The following is a 10,990-nucleotide window of genomic DNA, read 5'->3' as shown; positions in this document are numbered from 1 at the left end:
ATATATTCTTTTGAAGAGAATGTGTTTTTCCTATCCTCAAATTTTACCACAATAAATATTTATGATGAATATAAAATTCGCTATTAAAAGTGCCATAAAAATCTCAATTTTGTCAAAAATGCTATATTTTCTATGGAAAATATGATTTTTCATTAAAAATAAACTTTTATTGAAGAAAAGTTATCTCAGTAAAACTTTTTTTGTGAAAATTTTTTTTTTGAAAATCTTTTTGTAAACTCCCATTACCAAAATAAAAATTTGAATTCATTTCAAAAGAGTGAATTCAGTGAGGAACTCTCCAAAACTTATTATAAACGAGGGCAAAATTATGGATTAGATACGAAAGTGAAGACAAAGAAAATCACAGTGGAAATGCTCTAATAGTAAAATTCGTTCCACTAAAAGGTATTTTGTGGCAAAAAATTTTTTCATTAAAAGTTTGTTGATTCGTAGGAAATTTTTCACCATTAAAACATATCATTATAAAAAGATATTATTATTAATTTAGTCATTGGAGTTTGCTCACATATAGTTTAATAGTTACTTATGTTTTAATAGGCATTTTATTAAATCATTTTATTAATATGAGAAATAATATATCACGTTGAAACTATACGGTTTTCATTAAAAAATACTAATACATGCATTAAGAAAAAATATAAATAAAATGAATAAATGAAAATATGCGTACAATGACAAAATCAATTTGTAGCATATTCATTCAAGAATATATTACAAACCAAAATGCGTCTTTTACATTTTAAAACCAAAGTTTAAGAAAGAATTCAAATCAGCCATACACAACATATATTGTACACTTTAAACTCTAATAAGTATAAATAGTTACAAAAATCTATTTGTCTATGGTTATTTTTTACTTGGATGATTAGTATATTTATTGAACTTGTTAAAACAAAATAATATCAATCATAAGGTAGATTTGAAAAATGATGAATTCATTAAAAATAAAAAATAAATGAGAATTTCACATTTAATTTTTATAATTAAATGAAAATATTTTTCTTCTTTTCTAATTAAGTCATATCATAATTATCCATCACTATATAAAATTAGATGTCTTAATTTCTCAATATATATATATATATATATGAAAGTTATAAATAAAATGAGTGTTTTGCTATAAAATTTTAGCATTCATCTCTTTTATGCTGATCCTATAATGAGGTTGTACTTACAATTTTTATCATCTCATATTCTCCGATACAGATTCATGCATATAATTTATGTATGTCGTTGAGTCTTGCTTCTATTCAAAGTTAAAGAACAGAATAGTTAACATAATAATTATTTTTTGTTAGTCATTTTAAGAAAATAACAAAAATAATTAAATTGTGAGGTCAATATTTTTTATTATTTTTTCTTTTTTTTTTAACCTTTGTTCCATCCTTACTAATTGTTACACGTTGAATAGTATGATTTTATCTAAAAGTTTATGTAAATCTTAATATTTGATCATTTATACACCACTTTTTTTTTCTAAAAAAATATTAATTCTATTACCATAAAAATATAAACTTCTTTTATTATTATTCTTTTATACATCTTTTTCGAGAATTTTAAACATCCTTATAGGCGCATAAATTCTCAATATATAATTGGTTAGAGTCTGAGTCCATTATATTTCTTAATCCTTAATCCAATAGTTTAAGTTTGAAATAATGAGTATGACAAATAAAAGATATTAGGCATTCTTCTCCCCTCAACTTCATCTGAGAACCAGTACCAACCCCTTATATTAATTTTTATATCATGTCTTTAAGTATTTATTAAGATATCTAATTCAAACAGTATGCAATCTAATTATTACACGCATATGGATCACACAAAAATACCCAATTTATTAATTGGCCCTAGCATGTTAAGTTTCTACTTAACTTAGGGCCTAACATGCTAAGTTTCTACTTAATTTAGGGCAGAGGAGTTACCAAGTTACCCTAATCAATCATGTATCTACTTATTTCATGCCATTAAACAATTTGCACCAAGTGGAAAACCTAAACATCCATAGTTTCTAAGTCCATTAGCACGCATAACAAAATGATCTCACTAGGTTTCCATGCGTCCATCTTTAAAATTAAATTTGATGGTCATCTTGCTTTAAAATCATTACTAGTTAAGAATTTTCATGCCATAGTGTAAATCATCCCTTAAGTGTACATAGCCCTTTTTAAATTACTAAATGAGTTACCTAATTCACTAACTTAATTATGTATATTAGGTGTCTACATCAAATAAACCATATCAAAAAAAAGAAAAAAAAATAATCAAAATTAATGAAGTCCTATATTAAAGAAAAATGAAGGAGAAAAGAATTAATTCCTTAAGAAAAGAATTAATTTACAAACTTAAAAAATAAATAAAAATAATTAACTAAGATGTGACTAACTAAACCTAATTATTATAAGACATTTAGGCCCACTACCTTTAAGCATGCAAACCACTTAACAGAAGGTGATTACAGAAGCACCACAACACCCGACAAGCCTCTCCACCAAGTGAAGCCATTATCAAGCTCTAGCGAGGAATGTAAATTAAATAGAGTCCAATCAATCACCATGGAGTGAGTGAAAAATGAATTTTCCATACTCGTGCGCACCAACAGTCGACACCAAACCTCCTTTGTCATTTCACAATTGAGTAAAAATAGACTCTCTGTACCAATGCATACAACCAGGGCATGCTAACAATGCCACAATATAATAACCAAGTCTCTCCAAATTTGTTTGTATTACCTCATGCATTAATAACCAAAGAAAGGTTCGAACTCTTTGCTTACCAAGCCAATACCAAATAACACCCCACTCATTATTGGGTTGTAAAGTTTGTGGCTCACATAGAGCTTCATAAGCACTTTTAACAATAAATAAACCTAAACCGAAGCAATCAAATAAAATAACATCCTCTTCTTATACATTAAACGAAAGCAGCAACTCACACAATAAGGACAAAATTTCTTGCAGCAACAAGAGGCTCAATATATTCCATGTCCAACTTCCATCACCATTAACATAATCTACAACTCGTTAAGAGCGCATAAAATCTTGAGGTCATGGATTACTCTTGGGCCCAGAATAATACCATTTGATAGCTATACATCCTCCAAGAATCTAACATTAAGCCCATTCCTTATAAACCAGCTAACATAGCCTATATGCAAAACTCTAACCCAAAGAGCACTTGGATCATTCAATAAGCCCCATCCAACCTTCATGAGAAAAGCTTTATTAATAAGCTCTATATCTCTGAAATTAAGACCACCAACATCCTTGTGCTTTGCCACCTTCTCTCAGGCAATGTACGATACTTTCCTATTATTCTCTGAACAACCCCATATAAAACCTCTACAATATTTTTCCACATTCTTACAAATGCCCAATGTTCTTAAATAGAAATGTCCTAGAAAGAATAAACCTCATACAAGTAAGATATTCAGAATATTTAAATGCCCCGTCATACAGTATTAAAGCCTAGTTTACATGAACCAAAGAGAGAGACTTGAGAGTCATAAAATAAAGCAGCAGGAAAACTGCACTATATTACTAGCTTAATGCAGACAACTTCCAAGTAAAATGGAGAATGACGTTATTAATGCTACATCAAAAGTCTCGTACTAAGTTCATCAATGATCAAGGTAAACCAGAAAAAAGAATCAGAACTAGTCAATTAAGAAAAGCTGAAAGGAAGCACGACCATGAAGTCTACTAAATCTAAAAAACTTGCATCATCTAGAAATTATGAAAAAAGACATCTATGAATGCGGAAAGAACAAAAACAAAGTAGGTAAACTCTCTGTCATAGTAATTGAAATTGGACATTAGGATTCTCAGTTTTCCAGTATAATCTCGCTTCAATACAATCAAAACATAATAGGAAAAATCAATGTTAGGACAGAGTAGGTTAATACAATGTGACAAACCAGGTGCTGCATTCATCACACAGAAAAGGAAATTGCAGGTAGGAGATATTGAATGCATACTATTTTTTTTGTGCATGCCACTTTTCTATACTTCCAAACCAATTCCACTGGAAAAAGAGAGCGACTAGACGTATTAGACCGGCAGCAACCACCTCAATGAATGCCACTAAGAATGATCTCTGAGGGGATAAACCAGCAGTTGCTATGGCCAATAAAGATCCCTCAAAGTTGCATGGGACAAAAAAACTACCAGATTTGATTCCATCTAAAGCTCTTTTGGCAACTTCATCTGCTTTCATTGCCCCAGAGGAGGCAGCAATGATACTTGTGAGTTGTGGCCTTCTTTTGTTTTCTGCAATAAGTGTGCATCAACCAATTGACTAACAACAGAGGATAGGAAGCATAAGTATATATGACATGCAGAGCTTATACAAAAGCAAGTTGTTCCACGAAACTTCTTCATGTTTAGATATCTAACATCAGATTCAAGTAATTTAAGCATGACCATTGAAAATAAGCAAAAATATCAAATTCCAATAGTTACATTCCCTTTTATTATCAATGCAAATAGACAAATTTTCTCAGTTATCAATTCCCATACTCAAGTGAAACCCCTCAAATTATGATGAGACTAACAAATTCAAAATGACTTTGTTAACTTCCTTACCCAACCTTTTTAGGATAATAATTTAGATTGTGTTTAAACATGCATCAAATGGCTACCCTTACATCTAATATAATAAACCTAATTAATTAAGACTAACAAGTGATGGCATCTCATAATCTTAAGCAAAAGCTATGGAGGAGTTAGGAGAGATTTCATACCTTCAGCAAAGCCAGGAGTCTCGGTGTCTGGAGGGTATATAAGGGAGACATGGATGTTGTCTGCAATGACCTCCTGCTGTAATGCTTCTGCTAGACCCCGAAGCCCAAACTTACTAGCTGAATAAGCAGTGTAACCATATATACCCACCTAAATGTCACCCAACATAAACCATCCACATAAGAAGATTTAATAGCTTTTCATTGAATTCTAGCAGAAACTAGAAAAAATAAATAAAAATAAATATATTTTCTAAAACTAGCAATAACCATTGCAATTTACACAGATCATCATGCCTTGCATCATTAAAAATATCCACATAACTCGGACATAAATATTATCTGAAATAATTTTTCAATAAACATCACATCAAATTGCATAATATACCTGACCAGCCTGAGATGACATACATCAAATTGCATAATATACCTGACCAGCCTGAGATGACATACATCAAATTGCATAATATACCTGACCAGCCTGAGATGACATGAGAGCAATAGACGCAGGCCCCCGTCCATTCCTAGTCTTCATTCCAGGCAAAGCAGCTTTAATCATGTTAAAACTCCCCATCAAATTCACGTCTATCATGAACCTGATCTCATCCAATTCTTGCTTCTCTAGCTCCTGAGGCAGAAACACACCTTGATTCACCACCAACACATCAATAGGGCCTGCCTCAACCACTGCCTTTTGTACAGAGTCAAAATCCCTCACATCAGCTGCAAAAATTGCCACGTCAACACCAGTCGAAAGCTGGATCAAGTGCTTTGCTTCCTCAAGCTTGTCAAGGGAACGGGCCAGGATAGACACTTGAGCCCCTTCCAATGCAAATTGATGAGCCAAAGCCAATCCAATTCCACTTGATCCACCAGTGATGAACACATGGCGATTTTTTATAGGAATCTTGACGGGGCGGGGTCTAACAATTAGGAGTAAGAGAGCAAGGAGACAAAGTGGGATGGTAAGGAGAACAAGAAGCCAGAGGTAAGCAATGTTGATATCCGCCATCGATGGAGCTTGCTTTAGGAAGGTAGCAAAAATAGGAAAAGTAATGCAATTAATTAATTTAGATACAAATGTGCTGGTATTTCTATTTAGACACATGTGTACTAATTTTTGCCTAATTTTTGCATAAAAATTAATTTCTCCAATATCTCAAACTTTAGTAGTCTACTAGGTTTCTTTCCAACATATATTTTGAATAAAATTGAACAAATATGTAACTAAAGAAATTTGTGATGTTATATGCTTGCTAAATTTTACATAATAATCAGTTTATGTCACAATCCAAAAGTTAAGATTGTCTAATAGATTTGCTCTAATGAATACAAGGATTAATATATCATGGATATGTGATAACAGTTTGAAGTTTGTGATTTTAATAGTTGACAATCAGTATTATCCTAACATATTTGCATTAGTCACCCAAAGATTTGGGTTTTGATAAAACTAATTTAAGCCTGTGAAAATTAGGATAGTAGCATAAATTTAGCAGATAAATAGATGTATTTAAAAAGACCATGCATACCACACATTATGCATATGTATATCCAAGTTTTTCAGAACTCAATTGCAATGAACAAACAAATAAACCCAATATAAATCCCATCCTTCCTTTGCCCAATTTTAAACTCATCAAAGTTAAATAGAACATATTTGCACACTGACAGATCCACCCAGACATATAAAAGAGATATTTACTAAAAAAACAATGATTTTACCTAAATTTATTGAGCTCAGATTGGGGAAATTATCGAATCTCTCCTGAATTGACTTCCTTAAATTGGTTATTCCTTTGGGCCGGCTGGTGAGGATCGTGAAGATGATTTTCTGAGAAGGAATCGGGAAAGATAAGTAGGCAGCTTCAATCCGGTGTAAACAGCAACAGCTCTTCCCTCAAACTCAAAGTAATCAACTACAACTAGGACTGTTCATTGGTCAGTTTGGAGGAAAATTTCCTCCAAACTGATCCAATCCAAATATTTGACAGTGGATACAACTTTGTAAAGCCAACCAAACCAACCCAACAGTATCAGTTGGTTGGTTTTAGCCCAGCCATCCATATTATTGATTCACAAATATTTTAAGTTTAAAATAGCTTTAGTTATATATTTTATTTGAAGTTTTTTATTTTAATTTGAATAATTTACAAACTCTACACTATGAAAAATAATCATTTAATGAAAAATAAAATTAACACTTATTCTCCACACTACTAAATTTAAAATAAAAATAAAAATAAGTGAATTTATATATTACATTGTAATATACACACAGATAAAATCTAATTAATATTATAAACCTACAACCCTTTTAAATTTTGCATATTAAAGCTCTCATATTGTTGGCTGGCATAACTCTCAAAATATTTAGTGAATATTAGTATAATTAAACATAAAAAGGATTTAATTATTATTACCGATTTCCAGTTCAAATACAATAAAAAAAATAACAAAAAAATCAATAAAAAATTATGGTTCAGTAATATAAAAATCTTCTAATGCACACTTATAGTTACTAATCTAAGATAAAATTAAAAAGATCTGAATTTTTATTTACAGACAATTAAATTGGGAATTTTATAATATTTATAATAATATTAGAACTTGGAAAAAAGAATCATGTTCCATTTCCAGACAATTTATAAGATTGGTGGAGAATTCATAATTTAGTAATATTTAACAAATTTTAAAAGTCAAAGTTGAGCAAAGGAGAGGAGCACACTATGGCATGCAAAGCTTCAACGAGAACAAGTTTATCAATATATGAATATCAATAAAATTTTTATGATTAAAGAAAATACTAAAATATAAAGAAGGAAAAATTACATGGCAAAAAGTGTAGCTGCATTCCTAGTGGGGGTGGGGGGGGGGGAGCAACTAATGTATAATTCTTAGGAATTTAGAAGGTTATGTAACAACACATATGCCATAATAATACATGCCACTTCAACTATGTGAATTAACCTATGCCCATATTAGCTAATGATGTGGGATAGAAGTTACAACCAAAGAATTAACCTGAGAGAAAGAGCCCACAAAAAATAATTATTCAAATTCAAATCTTTGATATAACCAGACAATGTGCAATACATGTGATGGTGCCGGTCTCCCACGAGTTCACTGTACCAAAGCACTGAACTCCTCAAAATAGGTAAAAATGCAACCAGTTTTAGGAAACACAAAAGTTCACCACCACATGAATTTTTTTTTCTATATATATAATAAATATATTAGCCCATGTGCAGACAAAATTTTACCGTACACAGAAAATCAGAGAAACATAGGAGCACTGGAATTAGACTAAATTGTTTTAGGGCACTGTTAATGATCAATAATGTCAAGAATATGAGAAATCTAATAGCACAAATGAGTAAAATGTTATTGGTTTTCATTTAACGCACAAAATGTGCCAAGATAAATCAAACTATTACAAAGAAAAAACACAGATATCCTTAGAATGGCTTGTAGAGATCTGTCGGCCTGGTGATTCATTTGTGTTTTAATTCTCCAGTCAAGGCTTGGGAAGACTATATTTCAATTTGAATCATGGTTTTAAATCGCGGTCCCGGGTAATGGAAACAGACCTGTAACGGCCGTAACGTAACGGTAACGGTAACGGCTTGGCGTTACGCAAATTTTTAAAAAAATTTGCAAAGTTCATAAATAAAATGATATTAATTAGATTTAATTCAGAACAATGTATACAAATGCATAATAAACATAAATATATAAAATATAGATTATTTAACTCAAGTTAAACATCATATAGTTTAAAATAAGAAAAATTAACATAATCTTTATAGATCGAGTAAACTAATACTCAAAGTACAATTTTAACTCAAAACTAACACTTTAATCCACAAAAAATTACAAAAAAAAAGGAAAAAAACAACAATTAAAAACTAAAATAGATAAAATTTAACTAACATTTTAGAAGAAATAAGCTTGGAAATAGAGTAGTTTACAATGGATCTAAGTTTATACGAGAAATATGCAGGGAAGATTGAAATTTGAAAGAGAAAGGGAAGAGAAAAACTTAAAAAATATAGTCTTTGAAACTGCTGAAAAGTGTAGAAACTAAAGAAAATGAGAATAGGGAGCAGAAGATAAATGATATAAAAGAATTTTAATTATTGGTAACGGCCATAACGACCGTTACGTCTGCAAATCAGGAGGGGCCGTTGTATAACGGGATAACGGGTAACGGCCCCCCAAAACCCGTTACATAACGGAGACCATGATTTGGATGAACTTGATGGGTTTGATGAAACTATTTGTCCAATAAATTTCTTAAAAGAATGAATTGTTCTTGATAATGATATAAATTCTACCATTATTCAGCTGCTTTCTGAAGGTGTCACTCTCATATACTATTGTTAATGCTACTACTTTTTTTAAGGCATCCAAAAATAAGCAAATTAATATATCTTCTAAAACCCATATCTAAAACCTCCCATCATCTTCATTTACAATAAAGTTTGCAGATCTGAATTGATGAAGTGAAAAATATTAAGCAAAACAGAGACAAGTGATTTATTAATATTTCTTATTTTGCTTTGCAAAGTTTGGGAGTCTACCAAAATTTCGAAATACAAGGTTATTGGTTCAGTAATAAAGTGTATTCATCGCTATCAATTCATGATTTGTATTCCTAAATCCTAATCATGAAGTGTTTCACATACGAAGACGCCATTAGAATGCCAGGAAAGATATGAATCTAAATAAATCGCGTTCCAAAATAAAAGGCATAAACAAGAAAACACCTTTACATCCAAAATTTCAGCTGGCAACAATGATTTTCTCCATTCTTAACTCTGAATAGGTCAGAGAGTCAACAAGGAAGCAGTGGCTGAAACCTGAGACACAAAATCTCTTTCACTTCTTGAAATCTAGTTTCTAGCAAGAGAAATGTTCATTTAGCTAAATTCAATCAAGAGCAAAAATTTAAATGCATGCTACAGCTTCAAAATTGACAGTACCTGAATCATAGGAAATAAAATCACAGTTTAGCATATTCGCAGATTAGCATATTCACAGTTCAGCATATTTTCAATCCATATGTAAAAAATATGTATATATCAATCAGCATTCAATACTGTAAATCTCAGTCCATATACATATTCACAATTTAGCATCAATCAATTTCAACAACAAAAAAAAACATATAAAAATCTCAAGGTAGCATCAATCAATCTCAATTATAAATTTAGCATCAAATTTAAACAAACTCAACACAATATATCTCAGTTTAGCATCCATCAATCTAAACAGAAAATAGAAATCAAACACATATAAAAAATAACTCAAAGGTGTGAGTGCGGTTGATGCTAACATTGGTGGTGCAAAAAGGGACAGGCAGGGCCAGAGGGGTGCTACCGCGAGGAAGAAGGTCGACGACCACCACTGCAGGTGAAGGGAATAGATCGAGGAGGCGACAAGTGACGAGTCGCAATTTCTAAACGACCGAACGAGGAGCTGCAGTGCAGACGGCCAGTCGCGATTTCTGAAGTACCAACACTCCAACGACGGCGAGAAGAGAAGAGATCAAGAGAACCCAGCGGACGGCGTCGCCGCAAGGAAGTGAACCAGCAGCAACCTCGGCGATGGCAAGGATGGAGGTGGGCAGGTGGTGGCGAGGGGAAACAGCAACACAGTCGATCTATAATGATTTTAGCTCAATTTACTGAATTCAAATTGGGCGAAATTATTGAATCTCTCCTGAATTGACTTCCTTAAATTGGCTGATTCCTTTGCGCCGATTGGTGAAGACCGTGAAGATGATTGACTGAGAAGGACTGGGAGAGATAACTAGGCAACTGGTTAGATCTTCTCACTTCAGTCCAGTATAAACAGCGACAGCTATTTCTTCAAAGTAATCAACAACAACAAAGTTCAAGCTAAACAGTGAGGACGTTAGTTTTGAGGCAGCGAACACGGGACCACCGTTGGATTTTATTTTGTAAAATTATTATAAGGTCCCTAGGACTTCTAGATTACTTTGCTCTAAACAAAGAAACATTTCGTTTTTTCTTTTTGAAGATCCCTTATTATGTAAACTATTCATATTTTATGAAATCTTTTATTTTACTATAAATCCTTTCCAGATTAATTCAGTATTATCAGTTAAGCTCGATTTTGAATAAAATTGGTCATTGAGCTGCACAACCAAATATATCTTTTAGCCACTAAAAGCTAATATATTATTAAACCGTAGAATACACACAA

The 10,990-nt window shown here is 31.8% G+C and overlaps 1 protein-coding gene across 11 annotated transcripts; it reads right to left on the bottom strand.

Moving 5' to 3' along the window:
* Positions 1–3,776: 3,776 nt before the first annotated feature.
* Positions 3,777–10,657, bottom strand: LOC110621145 (3-dehydrosphinganine reductase TSC10A). 11 transcript variants are annotated; one of them, XM_043959174.1, is made up of 7 exons: positions 10,098–10,657; positions 9,529–9,621; positions 7,784–7,885; positions 6,485–6,593; positions 5,232–5,783; positions 4,763–4,910; positions 3,777–4,289 (listed from the first exon to the last, which is right to left on the bottom strand). In XM_043959174.1, the coding sequence occupies exons 5-7, from the start codon at positions 5,769–5,771 to the stop codon at positions 3,997–3,999; spliced, it is 981 nt and encodes a 326-aa protein (XP_043815109.1). In that variant the 5' UTR covers positions 5,772–5,783; positions 6,485–6,593; positions 7,784–7,885; positions 9,529–9,621; positions 10,098–10,657; the 3' UTR covers positions 3,777–3,996. The 11 variants fall into 11 exon arrangements, with proteins under 11 accessions (XP_043815109.1, XP_043815111.1, XP_043815110.1 ...); XM_043959176.1 differs by having other exon boundaries at positions 9,529–9,654; positions 10,142–10,657; XM_043959175.1 differs by having other exon boundaries at positions 10,142–10,657.
* Between the last annotated feature and the right edge of the window lie 333 nt (positions 10,658–10,990).

The sequence above is a fragment of the Manihot esculenta genome, chromosome 8 (assembly GCF_001659605.2).
Source record: "Manihot esculenta cultivar AM560-2 chromosome 8, M.esculenta_v8, whole genome shotgun sequence".
NCBI lineage: Eukaryota > Viridiplantae > Streptophyta > Magnoliopsida > Malpighiales > Euphorbiaceae > Manihot > Manihot esculenta.
Note: the sequence above shows the minus strand (reverse complement) of the source record. Positions and strands in the feature narration are given on the sequence as shown.